Source organism: Musa acuminata, chromosome BXJ1-5 (genome assembly GCF_036884655.1).
Source record: "Musa acuminata AAA Group cultivar baxijiao chromosome BXJ1-5, Cavendish_Baxijiao_AAA, whole genome shotgun sequence".
NCBI lineage: Eukaryota > Viridiplantae > Streptophyta > Magnoliopsida > Zingiberales > Musaceae > Musa > Musa acuminata.
In genome coordinates, this window is record NC_088331.1 from 4,697,731 (window position 1) to 4,716,689 (window position 18,959).

General features: G+C 37.2%; 2 protein-coding genes across 2 annotated transcripts; both read left to right on the top strand.

Annotated features, from left to right (window-relative positions):
- Positions 1–6,121: 6,121 nt before the first annotated feature.
- On the top strand, positions 6,122–10,018 carry LOC135673188 (translation machinery-associated protein 22-like). The gene is made up of 7 exons (XM_065181984.1): positions 6,122–6,380; positions 6,449–6,553; positions 6,903–6,967; positions 8,148–8,229; positions 8,341–8,408; positions 8,493–8,576; positions 9,795–10,018. Exons 1-7 carry the CDS (start codon positions 6,230–6,232, stop codon positions 9,849–9,851), a joined length of 612 nt encoding a protein of 203 aa, XP_065038056.1. The 5' UTR covers positions 6,122–6,229; the 3' UTR covers positions 9,852–10,018.
- Positions 10,019–12,654: 2,636 nt separating this feature from the next.
- On the top strand, positions 12,655–18,552 carry LOC135673189 (eukaryotic initiation factor 4A-8). The gene is made up of 5 exons (XM_065181985.1): positions 12,655–12,893; positions 14,988–15,060; positions 15,183–15,289; positions 15,420–15,850; positions 17,696–18,552. Exons 2-5 carry the CDS (start codon positions 14,993–14,995, stop codon positions 18,329–18,331), a joined length of 1,242 nt encoding a protein of 413 aa, XP_065038057.1. The 5' UTR covers positions 12,655–12,893; positions 14,988–14,992; the 3' UTR covers positions 18,332–18,552.
- The last annotated feature ends 407 nt before the right edge of the window (positions 18,553–18,959 follow it).

Sequence of the window (18,959 nt, forward strand, 5' to 3'; positions counted from 1 at the left end):
AGATCTTACCTTGACCGTCATAGTAAGAGTAGAGGTCTACTGTAGTGGATTTTGCCTTGATCGTCATAGCGGGATAAGAGGTTTGTCATGGTGAATATGGTCTCAATCGCGAGGATTTGCTTTAGTAGGTCCTATCTTTCTTCTTTATTTTTTCTTCAGTCTCCCCCCTTCCACTCCGGTGTTCATTTCCTTTATAAATTTTTACCTTCCATTTATTTTTGCCTTCCCCTTCCACTCTAGGAGGTTCCCTTTATTGCTACCTCCCTTTTTACTTCAGGAGGAAAGGGGTGGGCTCTCCTTCTACTGCTCCTAAGAGAGGGCATCGGATTGGGGCTCTAGGCCTTAGCTTGACTATCGTAGAGGGAGTATTGATCTACCATAACTAAGTGTTAATCCACCATGGTAGGTCTTGGCTTGACCACAATGTCTTAGATCATTTGTTATCATCGGTGGAACGTATTAGATGATTGGATCAAATCTTTTTCCATGTCATATATTTTTGTAAAATCATACCAAAGCACGTGCTTATGGCTTCTCTTACACTAACTTATTATTATTTAATGTCCTAAGATACGAAGAAACATAGCAAGCATTTGGGCATCCTCAAAACTCCTAGATCCTTTTAAGACCATATTCAATAAGTTTCTAAACATATTCCCATTTGCATGTTCATATAGCAACTCCATTAACCATACACTTTTGGTATGATTTGAGGTCATGCAAGGTTCCTTATAAATGTATGTCGAATAACCAACAAAACTTCGAACCATCGTCACACTATCAAGGGGTGTGACCTTAATATGCTCATTAGTAGTCAAACCTTGGGAACGATTCCAAGTAACATCTCCCATTGCAACTGTATTCATGAACATCCTATCCAACAAAACTTTGAAGGTCAGGATGTATGTCTTTTATTATAAAAGATCTATACATGCATTGGCTTAGTTACAATAAAAGAACATTCATGTTAGCTATATCCTAAATATCACATTAAGAAAGCACAAAAAAAAAAAAAAGAAGCATAAGAACCTGAATCTTTCTCTCTCAACACTCATCACTTGCATGAATAGTTTTTTCCCCCCTAAATCTCTCGATGATGATCTTTCATCCATCCATCCCTTTTGCTATTAGCGGAACGATTGCCCTCATCGATCTATTCAACACATTAACTTACAAAAGATTTCTGCATGTCTGCGTCCAAAAGGCCTTTTCTTTCGATAAACTCATCATTTTATAGTTAAATAAAAGATGAAAAAAAGATAATAATAATAATAAATACATAAATATAGTTCACGTCAATGAAGCTTAATCAATCTTTCTCATCACATCTTAATCTATCATGATATTAGACTCAGGGCCGGTACGCTCATGGGGGCTCGGGCGCTCTCTTCCCCAAGTGTTGTTGAGTGCCCGCTCCTCTCGGCGAACACCAGCAATCTAATATGTCGACGGATCCCTCTTCTTCTTTACTTGGCATCATCTTATGCTTCTCCATCGTCTGTGGCAGTGCCACCCTTTGGATCCTGCCTATCTCGTTCAATCATGTCGTCTACACAATCGCCCCTTTCTTTACGGCCATCTTCGCTCTTGCGATCACCTGCCGCAGCGAGCCCAATGTCGTTTACATCGCACTGCTCCCCGTCGTCCTCAGCATCGTCCTTGCTAGCAACAACGAGCCGCTCTTCCACCCCTTGGGCTTCCTCCTTTGGCTCGACTCCACCTCCGTTCGCGCCCTCAAGTCCGTCGTCCAGGGCATCCTCCTCACCTCTACTTCGAGGCGGACGGAGGCGTTTTCCGTGGTGGATCCGGTTGCCCTATTTCATTCGATCTATCATTACTGCTCAAAGATCGGACCCCTTCCTGCTGGTTCTCACTCAGGCCATTGGACTATCCCGTCTTCCTTCGGAGCACCGATGACACCATTGCGCTTCACCAAGACTAGTTCTTCCTCCTCACCAACTGCCACATCCAAGGGGTCGATCTCCCCGATGATGTTTGGTCGTACAATACCATTTTTTCCTCTCTTCTAATGAACTTGCCCTCTCTGGCTCTTGGGTTTGCTCGGCATCCTAATCTTTCCGCCGTCAACCAAATCGTAGCCAACTCGTTTCGTCATCGTCAAGGGATAACCCTACGCTGTAGCCTTCTATGTCTGCAGCAGCTCTCCTATCATTGCCATTACAGCTTTCCTATCATTGCCGCAAACAAAACATTGTCTGCCGTTTGGCTTCTTTATACCATCCTCCTCGTACTTGAATTCCGAAGGAGCATTGAGAATATGTGATCTACGTATAACTTCATCTTCATTTCTCTTTCTTTTGTTCAGCCTTGACTTCATCGGTCTTATTATATTAAAAATTGGTTAAAGATTTATATAAACTTATAAAATATTATTCTTAAATTATTAGAAAATATAACAAAGAAGATGATGAAAAATATTATGGAAACCAATAATAAACACAAGATCAAGAACACTATAGAAAATATATTTGAGCTTGAAACGTATATAAACATTTTCCTAAAAATGATATTTACACCCTCTCTCAACAAGATTGCTATGGGTTTTATACAAATAATTTTAGTAGATATAATAAGCCTTTAGAATATCCATATTGAGCAAACAATAAAGAGCCTCCAAAAAAGAATTAGAAAATATATAATTCAATTACTTAGAGTTATTAAGAAAGAAGAAAAATCTAAAAGAGATGATGATTATAATTTACTCAAGTACCTATTTATAGATATTTTCATAAAAATATATAATCTTTGAAAAATAACTTAAAAAATCACTTTTTCAAATAAATTTTTTAAAAGATTTTTTTTTTATTTTAACAATTTATAATAGCAAGTGATGCGTAAGACTAACGAGAGAAGTGCGATGATAGAAATCTAGAGGAGACGAGGTTCGGGTTTATATTATATAGTGGTAATTGTGTGATTTTAGATAATATCATAAGATATTTTAAAACTTTAAAAAATTATATTAATATTCATGTTTGAGTATTTATAATATATCATTCACGTCAAATATAACTTTAAAAAAATTATGAAATATTAATTCATATTCAAAACATACAACTTTCAAACACACCCTTAGAGCGGAGACAAAAAAGCACTCATCCTAACAAGCTTCTAAAGCGATCGACAATAGACAAGCTGTCCTATTGCCTCTTATCTTCTCTTTATTTTGGGTACTCGACAACTGACTTGACCTTGAACTATCTTATAGCCACCAAGAAAAAAATGGCACATCAAGGTCGGCGTGGAAAAAAATAGTACAACATGCTTCACAAACTGCTGACAGCGTCATGTATTCAATAACACAGCCATGATCTAACGTACAACCAATCAATTCGGAGCCGATAAGATTCCACTGTAATCCAATTCAGATGAATTATAATGTTACAAGAGAAGGCGCAGAGAACTACAGCTCCAACAACACCAGTCCATCTAATCCCATTGAATTTGCAGGAGAAGGATCCTTAATACAAATGCTATCAGAAAGAAGACGATGGCAACCCTCATGCCCTTGCGTTTAGTAGACTCAACCTCCTGCCCGCCGTTGGACTTGGCTAGAGCATAAACGATGATGTAAAGGCTCAAACCCACTCCCAAGCCAGTGATGGCGAGGAACGGGTAGTAGAGGGGGAAGGCATCGTGGCGGAGCTGGACGTTGGACGGGACGCTCGAGTAGATTCCTATAGACAAGATCGCAGGAACTGCTAACTCCGCTATCGTCCTCGAGTCCTGTCCGTTATTGGCAGCAGCTGCCGGATTATTTGGCTGTACCTCGATCCCTGCAGTCGTCCTCGAGTTCTGGACTTCGTCGATCACCGGCGCCTCAAGGTCAGGCGACTCTGTTGCTGTTGCTGGATTAATTCGGAGCTCGGTTTCCGCAGCTAAGCCTTCGTTCCGGCCATTCGATGAACCAAAGCTCAACAGTCGCCGAAATGGGTGGTCGGATGGCAAGGGGCTGGCGAGGTTACTAAGGCTGCGAACGGCAGTCTTGATCTTGCTAACCCAGGAGAAGAACCCCATGGCTCGGCCAGATGTTAATGAAGAGAGAAGATGCTAAGAAGAGAGGCTTTTGGCAGCCTTTATTAGCACGCAAAGGACACCCATTTATAGACCTTTCAAAGCTTTAACATGAAATGAAACCAAAACCAACAATATCATAAAATTGTTTTTCTGCGTTTGAGCTCCGACGATGTCAGACCTCACACTTAGTTGCGTCGGGCGAAAACAACGATTAACGGAGGATGGAATCTACAGTCATATCTTTGAATCTTATGTAAGATGTGTTTTCCCAGCTTGCGTTGGATGACAGTGAAGGCTTCGCCAACTATGTAATGCTAAACATATTAAACCCCTATAATTGTTCATGTGCATTTGAATTTGATGATCAAAATAAAAGAAAGCATCACACTTCTCGGTCGACATTCATCGACGTCTCATCGAGTCTTAACAACGCTGACTTTTCACGTGTTCGTTAGCCGTAGCTTATAAACCTTTTTGATTAAGCGTATGTTTGTACGTATGATAGAGAGAAGGTGTAGATATTATGGAACTAAGAAATACACAAGATTTGAGATAGCCAACGAATAATACACCATATAGTTCCTCCAAATCTGTCAACATCTCTCTTTAACTCCTTGTTCTCGATTGATATACACCCTCTTCAGATACCTGAATTGATCATACGATCAACTTGACTGTAACCTTTTGTTGGACAATCATTTCTATCCATGCCTTTTACAATTAACTTTTTTACAATTAAAAGTGTGTTTTTGAAGGTTCATTGCTAAAACAAAAGGAAAGATTGTTCTTTTGTTATCTCAATGATCCACACAATACTTTATTCTACCGACTGACGGCACTGTGGTACTCGATTTCTTCTCCGAAAAATTAAGCAGTTTTCGACTTCTTGACTAATTTCACGAGTTGGAATCTTCTACGAAGGCAGTCAATTCTTCTCCTTCGTCTCGAAGGTAGCAAACTCGATAGGATGTGGAGACTGTAGTCAAAACCCTACTCACGACTGGATATACTTGATCGTATCTTTTTATAACATGCCTTAGATGGTGTGATGCATTCATAGCCTATAATATTCCACACGAACGAGTCAAAGCATATGGCTATCCTCCTGTGAAAATAATTCCATAAAGATTGCGGGATTTTATCTGCTGCAATGTGTGGCATCCGAGTGTTCCTATTATCTTATTTGCCGGCTACTTCTATCTAGAACATTGGTGTAGGCGGGTCCACTGGAAGTGTCCAAGTCATACTTAGCCCAAGACTTCGACAGATCAAATGGTTGGAACTTCCACCGGAAGTGTTCTAGAATTTTGCGGTGCTGTGCCGAGTGATCTGACAGCTCCAGGATGACACAATATCTGACTAGGAAAAGCCGAAGAGATCAGTGATGCAAGAAGCTTGTTGACTGACTGACTGACTGATCTGAGCTGCTCTTTCTGACAGAAGACTGAAAGAAGGTTCGGAAGGTGACCTTTAATCCATCACCGAGGAAGATGACCTGGGAAGTAAAGTTGCCTTTTTTATTGGCTTCGCAATGGGTGCAGTTATCCACGGGCCTCTTCATGGTGCTACACACGCATACGCCCCTTCGTATTCGCAACCATTTCAATGCCAACCTATTCGCACAGAGAGAGAGAGAGAGAGAGAGAGAGAGATGAGAGAGACATGAATCCCTTTCAAGGTAACGCCATTATATAGCCTACAAGAGTTGAGCCATGTCAATGCTCTCTTTCTAATATGAACATTGCAATCCCTCGATCGCTTGCTCATCATCCAAACAAAGAGTCGGTCTGCTTGGTTTCTTGTGGGGTGAGTGCAGGAAGGAGGGTGAGCATGACGGAGGTTGACAGAACAGAGTGAGCACCCACGGCGCTTTCTTGCATGAGAGGGTGTGAATGCACGAAGCCATGTGTGCTCGCTGCTCTGTCACACGTAACCATGAATTGTTGAGACTGCGGGAAATAGAATGTGGGCCAGACTTCCTTTTCATTTAACAGGCCGGGTGTATTGGTCAACTAACCGACCTGGACGGCCCATATACGGCCCATAATAGTTTGCCTCCCCGCTGTCGCTCGGGTAGGGGAAGCTGATAGAGGGCATCGTATGGGGTTCCTTTCTTTGGAACGCTCTGAGAGAGAGATCGAGAAAGAGTAGGAACAAGAAAGCAGCGAAACCCTCTCTTTCGTCGAAGACGATGGCCGAGAAGCCGCAGGCGGTGCGCGTGCTCTACTGCGGCGTATGCGGCCTCCCCGCGGAGTACTGTGAGTTTGGTCCCGACTTCGAAAAGTGCAAGCCCTGGCTCCGCCGCCACGCCCCCGACCTCTACCCTGATCTCCTCCTCAAAGGTAGTTGGCTGGCCCCTATCGCCTTCTCCCCTGTCGATTCTTCATCGATCGATTTCTTTGGGTTTTAGAGGAGAACGAAACGGATGCGGACAAGGCCGCCCGACAGCTCCAGTCGGTGGCGATCTCGGGTTCTGGTGACGGCGCTGGCGGCGATGCCTCATCTGCTCCCTCAGGTACTTGAATTGGAGAAGTATTATTGCGATCACAATAGAGATTTTTCTGTTTTCTTCTTTTTGTTCCGTTTCACAGGAATGCATTGCTTGATTTGTATGTGATTCCGTAGACTTTTGATTAAAAGATAGAATTTTGTCGAAATTGATAAGGTATGAATAAGCATTCGGAATTAGAAAGTGGGATATGGGGTGACTTTGTTTGTTGTTTCAGAGGGATTCCTTTCGTGAATGTCTTTTTCTTTTTCTTGTTAATAACATATAAATTTTTCCTTCGGTCTTGAGATAGTTTTAGACGTCTCTCATGACGTTAGTTCTCTCATTCCTTTGTAAGATCCCTTTTCTTGTGCAGGGAGTGCTTCAGCATCTAAGCAGGATGAAGTAAAGCGCCTTCCTGGTGGTAAGATAAAGAAGAAGGTGAGGTCATAAAACTTATGCTTGTCAAAATTCTTGCAGGAGATATGACTTCTTCTTACTTGAAGATAGTAATATCCTACCGTGAGACATCTATGATCTCTATTAGGATAATGACTTCATTTTGTAGTTAACAGAGATATACTGATATTCTCTTTCATAATCTTCCATTAGCCATAGCAAGAGAGTTATTTTGACTGATTGGTTGATTATGCCCAAATTAATTGGTTTGTTGCTCAAAATTAAATTGATGTGGTATATACATTGTTTTCTGAATTATGACTGGGAAACTCTGTTGGTTCTGTGAGGAACTTTTCTTCTGTAATGACTGGTTGACATGTTATACCATAAGATTATATATTTTCAGGTTAGTTTTTAGGCAATTCTACTATAGTTTAACTGTGCTGAAGAAGAAAAGTTTGGGTTTTCCATATTATCCAGCTGGAAATGATTACCGTGTCATTCAGTAACCAAGGAGATGCAATCTTCTTGATGATCTCATTTGTCGTTGGATTGTATTTTGTTTAAACTCATTCTGAGTTAAATGTAAAACAGAAGATTTTTGTTAAACATGGCCAATTTTAGAGTTTCCAACACCTGATTAGTTTCTTACCAGGTCTGATCAACTCAAGCAGATCTAACTCGAAAATTTGTGTCTTATCCTAGATTATTTAACTAGTGGTGCTTCTCTGTCTTGGAAACCTATCTTTTATATACCTGATGCAGATCCTATGAGCCATTCAGAGAGCGGATTCATGTCGTGCTTTCAACTTGCTCACGATCCTCCATGGCTCGATGTAGGATTGTTTGGTCAATCAAATTAATCAATAGGGTAGGGCCTGGATAAATGTAACATGTTCAGCCGTAACACGACAATGTGCAGACAATCAAATGTAATATAATCACGACGAGCTGGAAGATCAAATTTGTGAAAAATTGAATTTGAAGCTTGAGTGAGATGAAACTTCAGATTGGAAATTAAATTGATGAAAATAATGCACATAGATGTCTATCATGTGTTTTTCAGAATTAAATATTTTTTGATGTCTTGGCCAATACAACAGATAATTCTTGATATAAGCGACTAGCTGCTTCAGAGAATTAATAGTGTCAATATTTGGATTAATCTTTTGATGCTATGTGGAAGTACTAAGGTACTTATGATTAACTTCTTTTCTTTCAGGAAAAACAAGAAGTTGTCATTGAAAAGATTGTACGCAATAAGCGTAAATGTGTTACTGTTGTTAAGGGCCTAGAGCTTTTCGGTGAGTGATTTCCAGGACTTTCAGCTTTGTTTTGGTCTTGAGATACTTCAGATACATGCACATGTACTAATTAAGTGGTTCAATATTGATAGTTTTATCGTAATGTTGCAGGCATAAAACTGAGTGATGCATCAAAGAAGCTTGGGAAAAAATTTGCTACAGGAGCTTCTGTTGTTAAGGTGAATTGGCATTGTTTTGTTGGCACAGGAAATGCTTTTGCTCAAATATTTTCTCAGTAAGTCGTTCTGGAAAATTGATTTCAGGGACCAACTGAGAAAGAACAGATTGATGTCCAAGGAGACATAGCATACGATATTGTGGAGTTCATTACAGAGACTTGGCCAGCTGTAATCCATCTATAACCATCTTTTTTGTGTCAAATAATATCGTATTTTTTATCTCTATCATAGGCATTCATCTATAGTTGTATAAATGCTTAACAGTTTATACTTGACCAAAAGTTTCTGCATTTTATATTTGACCATGTGATATTCGACCAAAAGTTTCTACATTTTATATTTGACCATGTGATGTTTGGCCAAAATTTTCTGCATTTTATACATCTTTTGTATATATTTGTGTGTATGCTTGTGTCTTAGAGAGAGGGCATTGGGCTTGATAGAAAACATACTCATGTACCTCAGTCTTCAAAATAGTAAAATCACCCTAAATGGTATTTTGTCTCGTCACTGGTATTCTTAGCTATAATCTTCTCACCATGCAGCCTTTACTAAAATCTTCCAAAGTAGGGGCACTTTTAGTTAACTCAGACCTACTACACCTAATGAACTCCTTATAGTTTGGGATATTGGTCTCACATATCTGTTGCATGCTAATGCAAGTCATGATGGCTTCTAATAGTTGGTTAGTGTGTGTGTGTGTGTGTGTATCATGCTGACACCTTCAAAATCTCTACCAAATAAGCTAACCAACACCATCAGAAAAATGTCCATCCATATATTATGTATAGGTTTCTTAAGAACAACATAAGGAACAAATTTTGCCTCACTATTTCATGATTTGATAGTAAGATTGACGGTCATGTTCTAAAGAGGCTTGAGTAGTTTACAATTAGCAACTTGTTCAACTATGCTCTAAATTTGGTGATCAAGACTTAGGTATTGTTATTGCCTAAATATTGTCTCTTAGGTGAAATTTTTCTAGCGATCAGTCTACGAGGGATTCTTATTTGTTCAGACATTAGTTGCAAAGTTAAAAATCTAAAAAGAATGTCGCAAAAGGTTATTATACTGCATGTCATTGTATATTTTTAATGTTAAAACTTTTGGCTGTCCCATATTGCAGTCTAGAATCCTGTTAGTTCTGTATATATATATCTCTCTCTCACTGAGTACAAGCAGTTTGCTTTTGTTGATCGTCTTTGAGTATGAGCAGTTTGCTTATGTTGGTCGATGTTAATCCTAACCTCACAAGAAAAAACACTGTAATGTGTTCTCTACATCCAGATATGTGCAGTTTACCATTCTTTGCTTGTGGTCCTCCAAATTTAGTTCATATATTTGAATTTGGTGCCATTACTAACTTTTGTCCTTACAATATGCTAGGTGCCAGAAACTGCAATTTTCTTCATAGAAGATGGAAGAAAGGTTGCTGCCGCTTAATGCTTATATTTTCAGAAAATAAGGATTCTCGGGAATTGCTTGTAACGATATTATGGTTGAGTTGTACCTTACCTGCTAAAAGACTTGTCCCCCTGAGCATTTCATTTTATATATGTTTGAACCTTTGTCCTTGGGGCATATTATCAGTGTCACAATGTGGATTTCAATTCTTTCTTTGCCATGGTGCTCTTGCTTTAAGGAGCTCAATTTTGACACTGAAAAATGCACAATTCAGTTTAAATGACTGGCTTTTCAAAATTGTAGTCATATTGTTGTATAATTACGGGATGGCTTGCCTGCTGCGACTTACAACTAAGTTGATCTATGGAAAGAGATGCTGTGACGAACTCAGTTTCCCAACTGAATTTTAGGTCTAAATAAGCTGCGGGAAATTTCAAGATTCAGGGGTGCGTTCAGGTAATGATATTGGTGGCAATTGCTAGAATTTCTACATAACCTGTTTAGATGGATCTACAAAGTCTGGTATATGACCTGGAGTTGAATGAGGGCATATCTTTAGTTTTATGCAGACATACTTCTTGCTTGTTCTTTGCTTTACTGTTTATCAAACAAATTACTGAATCTAATGGCTTGGTAGCTAACCCCTTTTGTATTGGCAATGCGGTCAACATATCTTTTCTTTTCGCCTTAGTTTAGGTACAATTAACTTTTCATGTGCATTTGCTGTCTCGATGAGGCTGGCACTGGATGTCCTTCAAAACTATATGGTGAGCACAGAAGGACCAACACATTGAGGAATGTTCCCTTTTGCATGGTTTGACATCGACTCTGAATTGCATGCCTCACTGTGAAGCAATGCTGGTTGGCTGTAGGAGTACTGTTACGTACAATTTTCACAGGTTATGTATACTGTATATTTAGAACTGTAAAAGACAAAGCTAATCAATCTCGCTCATTTGGTGCTTAGTGGTCGTTACATCTTTGGGCTTCTGACTTCAAAAATTTCTATGATGAGATAGCATACGGCAAATAGGGTTTGTTCCAAAGAGATATGCATTAAAGGCCTAATACATATTTTAGATATCAATTGATGTTTAATATTTTTTTTATAAATCATATTTAGCTTGGACGTGGCTTTGCAAATGTTCAAATATTGATGTTATCCGAAGATAATGTTAGCATTTCAATGTTTACGAAATAATAATATATTTTTTTTAAATTTTAAAGCACTATATAAAGATTATCAACATAATTTATGTCGTTTATATAAGGTAAAATTCTATTTATTTATTTTTAAAGATTCTTTTATATTCATTTATATTATTATATATATGGGTCATACAAAATTTTTTATAAAATTACATACATTCACTTATTTAGTTTTTTTAATTATTAATTAATTGAAATTATATGAAAATGTTAGAAAGATAAATTTATTATATAATATTTAATAAAATTTTAAAATATATTTTTACCAAACAATAGTTGCATCAATACACATTTAAAATATATATTTTTTCTAGTGTTTATCAAACTCTTAAAGCATATTCTATGATTATATATTCACTCAAATCCTTTTCTCTAATTACTTCAAATGTGTTTTCAAACACAGTCTTAATGCAATAAAAGTGTTATTATGTTCCCAAGTTCCAATGCAATTAATGGAAGTGTCTATGCAAGTCAGACTTGTTTTGGATTAGATTTTTTTTAACTGTCTTCAGCATTTTTTTTATCAGTTATAACTTGACAAAAAAAAAAAAGGGTTGAGCGATCTATCCATTTTCTCTTCTTTTTTTTGTCTTTTGAATGCAAAAGAAATACAAGCAGCATTTTTTAATAAAAATATTTATGATTAATAATTAACCAATTGGAATTTTAAGAGATTTGCGAAATATGTATCTACAAGTATATACAAACCATGTTGGGTTGAGAAGATTCTGTTTTCTTTTTTTAAAAAAAAGTATATTTACTATTTCCAAAGTTTACAAATACTTTCAAAACAACAAATTATCAAACACATTTTTTATGTTTTTTTAAAATATTTTACTTATATAAGAAAAAAATAAAATACTTGTGTGACATACTGATTAAATTATAAACAGGATGTTCGATATAATGTTTATGTATGTTCGTGTCTTTCGATTTTATTCCTGTTTTATATAACGTATAAAGAGCTCGATATCATAGTCTTATTTTTTATTAACTTTTGTAATCATCTTAGAGTTAAGAGTTATAAAAGTAAGTTATGTATAATCATCACGTAAAAGTAAAATTATTAAAAAATAAACTAACTAAGTAGTCATTTTGGTGGTTTTAGAGCATCCAAGAGTTATCCGGGTGACATATGACTAAATGAGTCTTTCGGATAATGTTCCGCAATAATATTATGTGAATATTTATTAGAACTTTTTGGTTATAACAGATCATATTATATTTGCTAAATAGTCATTTTAGCACATCTTTACGTTTTTAAGGGATCATAAAAGATTTAAAAAAAAAATTAATCTACAATCAAAATATTATTTTAAAAATATTAAGGATAACATATGACTTAAATAAAACCAAACATTACTTTAAAAATATTAGCCAAAACCACCGCAACAAAAATGAATATTTTTGCATAGTTGAACAAGCATAAATAGTCGACTAATCAAATCCAACAATAAAGTTTGACCCCTCCTTGAAATTTAAATAAATATTTTTCTTGTCGTTTTCAAATATTATAACAGGGTGTCGATAGAATACGCACGGATGCTAGCACGTGTGTATATCTACCGTACACCTCCATACAAACGTATAAAATATGTATGCATACACGAGTTAGCAAAGCAGCATGACGGACTGGGAATCCCACAAGCCATCCGTCTCGGTTCCAATTCCTATTCAGAACTCGATCAAACTACGCAACATAAATGCACAGAGAAGCCGAGGGGGGCCATTAGAAAATAGATTTAAAAGGCGAACCCTTAGCCCTTTCTCTCACTCAAGAAAAGCTTTGCCTCTGTTTCCTATCCGCCTCTCTCTCGAACACACGATCGCTATCTGCTCACAGATCTCCTCTGCGCTCCCGAGAAATCTTAGGTACTGGGATCTCTGCTCCATCGTTCTCCGATTTGTCTTATAATCTTTCTTCTCTCTTGATTGTTCTATCTTTGGTGGAGCTATTAGGGTTTAAAGGGTAACGGAAGTTCCGATCTTATCGTTTGGCATTCAAACCGATTCAGCTGTGCTTTTCTATAATTTTATGTCGTTGGAATTTGTTCTATTGTTAGGGCTCGTTGTGATCCGACTCTTTGGGGTAAGGCTCATAGTATTAATAGTTTTCGATTAATCTAGGATTTGGTGGATTTTGAGTGTACGCGTTGTTGTTGTTTTCTTTATCGAGTGAGGAAGTATTTGGGTTTGTGGATTTTGGTTAGATCTAAGTAGTTTGAGCGGTTGGATTAAATCTGGGTTTCATGACCTGAGGAAGAAAAACTTGATGAAGCAGGGTTCTTGACGAAGGGTTCTGTGCCTTCTTTGGGGAATCTATTTGTTTTCGGGGGCCTAGGATTGGGCGGCTGAGCTCAGTAGTTCATCGGGCTTTCTGTGTCTTGGCGCGTTACATCACATGTGATGAGTAGATATGTTTATCGTAGCAAATCTTTAAGTACGCTCTGTTGAGTACAAGTTGCTACATTATTAAGTTGTACCAGTAATAGAAGTTTTGTTATGAATCTGTTCAATAAGTACTTAATCCTCAATCTAGTCCAAACTTATACGGAAATAATTGTTCGTTCTTTATGTTTGTAAATTTTTAATGCTTGACTAAATTTTTTTATTAATTTAAAATAAAGAATGCTATTGGGATTAGCTTTGATGAGAATCTAAGAATCCTTCCACTTCTGCAGTTGGCCATCTGACTCTGAAGGGTAGTTCTGTTTCCTTACAATTCCTGCTACTTCACATAGTTCCAACTAATCTTGTTTTATACATGCAAAATCCCGTTTGGGTCTTTTTTATGTATGAATGACCAATTCAACCATGGTAAGGAAACATGAAAATTGTTGATTTGCCATGCATAAGTAGTTGATGTCTCCACAAGATAAAATCTTTGCATTCCTTATGGTGCTTGCTTTATAATTATATAGAGGTTTATAAATTCAAATTATCCTTAATTACTGATTTGCTTGTCTTTCATTTGGATAGCTCCGGATGTTTTGGTTATATTGTGCAGTTTGATCTGGTTATACTGTGTAGTTTGATCTGGCTGAGCGACTTGATTGTGCTAGCATTTAATTATAACTTAAGGAATTTATGCATATATGAGAAATGTAAAATATAGTCTGAAACCCACATGGTGCACTCTGAATGTGGCCCTGTTTTGTGATATACACTAGACAATGATTTATGTAGATGTGCATGCTCGTTTACTTAAGCCACCTTCACATTAATTGAACTGTAAAAGATGACCTATGGGCTTCTTGCATCTATACACGTTGGACATATTATTTGTTCTGATTGACATATATAGATGCAAAAAATATATGGTATCAAGTTATCAATTTTTCTTTTTGTGGGATACTCAATCTTATTCCTTTTGATCCATGGCCTTAGGATTGAGGGTAAATAGCATAGTTATTTGAAATTCTGATAAACAGGGTCAGGGCAGTTATTTGATTTACCTTGAGTGTTGAATAATTGAATTTATTTGCTTTCTGAATTTCGAAAGAGTGTTGTAAAAGATTACAGTTTCATGCATTCAGCACAATTTAACTCATTTATTAAGGTTGCTAGTTTTTCTAAATTTTTTATTTTGTTTTGAGTATATAATCTTTGGTACCATGCAGTGAAACTCTTTTTATCTCACAAATCTAGGTAGGTTTATTGATGTCTCTTACATTGTGATGGTATAAAGTCAATGCCTTGATTTGTGTAATGGCTGATATAATCAATTACTATTTTCTTCCAGTGTCCTAGTTGAATGCTACACATAGCTTTATGTAGAGCATACTCATGCCAGGATTCCAAATGTTACTCAATATAATCTGGAATGATGTTGTGTCACTTTTGTGGCTTTTGAATTTTGCACATTTGACCACAACTAATTTTTCCTTTTTTTATGAACTTTTGGTTTTCTCATTACCATCATCATATTATCATATTATTTATTCGCTTTCTTCTGTTTGATTTCAGCTATCATGGCTGGAGTGGCACCTGAAGGATCTCAATTTGATGCTCGCCAATATGATGCCAAAATGAATGAGTTGTACTGTTTCTTACCTTTTTTTGCTATATTTGCTAGTAATTGATTTTCACATGATGCGCTTCTTATTCATTGACTTAGATTAAAATTTTTACTGATGTGGTCTTGTTTCCATGAGAGGGCAGGCTTTCGCACGATGGGCAGGATTTTTTTGCATCATATGATGAGGTTTTTGATAGTTTTGATGCTATGGGTCTCCAGGAGAACCTTTTGAGAGGCATTTATGCTTATGGTAAGTTACCTCCTTCCTTTTACCTATTTGAGATGTTGGTATCTAATAGAAGTGGTGTAAGCTAATATATCTGTTTCTACATGGTGTGAACTTTGCTAATATATTTGTTCTTACACTTTGTGAACTATAGGTTTTGAAAAGCCATCCGCAATCCAGCAAAGAGGTATTGTTCCTTTCTGCAAGGGACTTGATGTTATTCAGCAGGCACAATCAGGGACTGGAAAGACTGCAACATTTTGTGCTGGTATTCTGCAACAGCTTGATTATGGCTTGGTACAATGTCAGGCTTTGGTTCTTGCTCCAACTCGTGAATTAGCCCAGCAGATTGAAAAGGTGATGCGTGCACTTGGTGATTATCTTGGTGTGAAAGTTCATGCTTGTGTTGGGGGAACTAGTGTTCGTGAAGATCAACGTATTCTTTCAAGTGGGGTTCATGTTGTTGTGGGGACACCAGGTCGTGTGTTTGACATGTTAAGAAGGCAATCTCTTCGCCCTGACTACATCAAGATGTTTGTGCTAGATGAGGCAGATGAAATGCTTTCTCGTGGTTTCAAGGATCAGGTGCTCCCAATGCCCATTCTATAGATGCAAAAGTTTCTATTTTTTGTGTTCAGTAAAGTATTATGTATAGTAAATGAAGCACCTAACTTTTTCTATGCTGCTAATTGCAATTTTTAAACTTGAGTTCACTATTATCTGTGGTTAACAAAAAATACTTTCTAAAGTTGGAAGCACACAATGGCTTTATTAAGTTGGTCCTCAGAGTGCAACATTTACTTAGTCGTGGGCCAACTTTAAATGCATATTAGCTGCAGTTCTTATATTATTTTTTCACTAAATTTTTTTTTTCGTGTGTTTCTGTGTGTCCACAAACACACACACATTTGAGCTGCCAGAGTGCTCATCTTTCAAGCAAGAGATTATTGCCAGCACTGTAGAGTGTCTAGGCTCTAGGCACTGAACTCCTTTTACATGACAGAAAGAGAGGGAGGGTTGGGTGTGGGGGGAAGGAATGGAGGGAAAAGGAGAAGAGGTGAAAGAGTAAAATATATCCTTTGTTTATGCTTTACTGTTGCTTTGCTGTAAATGGTATCTCCTTGCTTGCTCTGAAGTCGTGCAAATTACTTGCATTGTTTATTGAAAAGGAAACTGTAATTTGGTTATCATAAAATGAGAGTAAAAGGCATAATATGTCATGGAAATAAGCTATCCCATAAATTCTTGGAAGACCATGCATATATACTTTACCAAACCATCATATTTAAGAGCTTATCATCACCTTGATAAGGTGACAACCTTATTAAAATGGTTTTCAAATTGGGCCAGTTTTCTAAAACCATGGTTTAATTGGTGCCTTGTCCAAAATGGACTTTTAAATGGTATAGGTTGCCATTTTATCAAACCATCATTGTTTACAACTACTTCCTGGATATCTTTGGAGAAGATTTCTGTATCATAATTTGTTTACAACTATATGTACAACTTCTAAAATATATGCATATTTTTTTGCTCACTTGTCTTCACTAGTTATATAACTTCTTACCATGTTATGTCGTTATATGGTGTTTTATTGAATAATCCAGATTTTTTTTTGAACAAGCAAAACATTACTGCTATGAGTAGGTTGTAATTGTTTATAAAATGTTGACTATAATTCTTTTTGCTATTACAACGATGTGAAAATTTTAATTTAAGCCAAAATGTTGACTATAAAATACAAATTACAAAAAGCACCCTGTGGTTTAAGAAAACCTCTAATAAGATGTTTCTTGGAGTTCATAGCTGATACTTTGCTCGATATGTGATTTCAGTATGAATTGTTTATTACACCATAACCAAAAGAAGAAGGTGCCAAATGTAATTATCTCTAAAGACGACTCATAGCATGAGTGAGATAAATCAAGTCACGATGTTTTTGCTGGTCTTAATTGACTCACTTATGATGTTTGACATCTAAAGGGGTGGCTGCTTTATGCAGGAACATCATTGTTAATTTTGTTTGAGATACAGGCTATTTTTTCAGAATGCCCAAACACATGCTGCCTGATATTGTAAGAGCTTGTTATGTGGAAACTTGAGTGCCAGGTTTAACAAAATTCTCTTGGTTGCATTGATAATACTTTTGTTATACCTTTTTTCATTTTTGTTGTCATTAAATATTGTTGCATCTTTGTATCTCATGCCTAGAAATCCATTGTCTCTAGTCATATGCATAATTTTGAGTTAACATTCAGCTTACCTTTGAGTGAACATTCAAATATTTATTTATGTTTACTTGATGCAACTGGTTTTACTACTTTCATGTGAAGTTCCATTTAATCTTCCAGCTTTTCTTACATCTTCTGTGCCTTAATTGGTTATGAGAGGGAAGGTATATCTGTTCATTAATGGGCTTTCTTTCTTCAGATCTATGACATATTTCAGCTGCTTCCTTCCAAGATACAAGTTGGTCTATTTTCTGCCACAATGCCTCCAGAGGCTCTTGAGATTACTCGCAAGTTCATGAACAAACCTGTCAGGATTCTTGTGAAACGAGATGAGCTTACTTTGGAGGGTATCAAACAATTCTATGTCAATGTTGAGAAGGAAGAATGGAAGCTTGAGACCCTCTGTGACCTCTACGAGACATTGGCCATCACGCAGAGTGTGATTTTTGTCAATACTCGACGTAAGGTGGACTGGCTTACTGACAAAATGAGGAGCAGGGACCATACTGTCTCAGCAACCCACGGAGATATGGATCAAAATACTAGGGACATTATAATGCGTGAGTTCCGCTCTGGCTCGTCCCGTGTACTCATCACCACTGATCTTCTTGCTCGTGGCATTGATGTCCAGCAGGTCTCCCTGGTTATAAACTATGATCTGCCAACACAGCCAGAGAACTATCTTCATCGTATTGGGCGAAGTGGTCGTTTTGGAAGAAAGGGTGTTGCAATCAACTTTGTCACTGTTGATGACGAAAGAATGTTGTTTGATATCCAGAGGTTCTACAATGTGGTGATTGAGGAGCTGCCATCCAATGTCGCAGACCTAATCTGATGTTATTTTTGTTAAGCTGGATGTTTAATCTATATATGTCCTATTAGGTTTAGTAATAAACTCAGTTGATGGCATGTCTTTTGACCATCTTGAACTGTGATAAAAAAAGAAAGACTTGTCAAGTGCTGGTTTTTATTTTTGTGTAATGGTGGTTACTCAGGACCCTATTTATCGGGCATCCCATATTTGCAGAGTTGTAGAAGCTAAGGCTCTTTCTCCCATCCTTTTGTCTGCATTTCTGTACCTTCTTGGATCTTCATGTCTTCTTTGAACTCGTTGGTTTTCTTGATTTAGTGGTTGAAGGGTTTATGTATTATGACGTTGATATATTATGTTAACTAACTTCTGGCTATTGAGGTTTGTGCTAAATCTAGCATATGCATAAACATCAGTTACTCTGCAACTTTGTCCACGTGTGTTACGGTATTTGTGCCAGCAACTTTGTCCGCTTGTTACGGTATTTGTGCTGAATCCTGTTTTGGTAACCAGCTTCTGCATCACATGGTCCATATGTGGGCTGATTCAAGAAGTCTCTGCACGTGTTAATGTAACCTCATCGAGTCAACGTGACATATGTCACTTAATCCTAGGGGCTAACAAAATGTGTATGTATTTGACAAATCTGTCA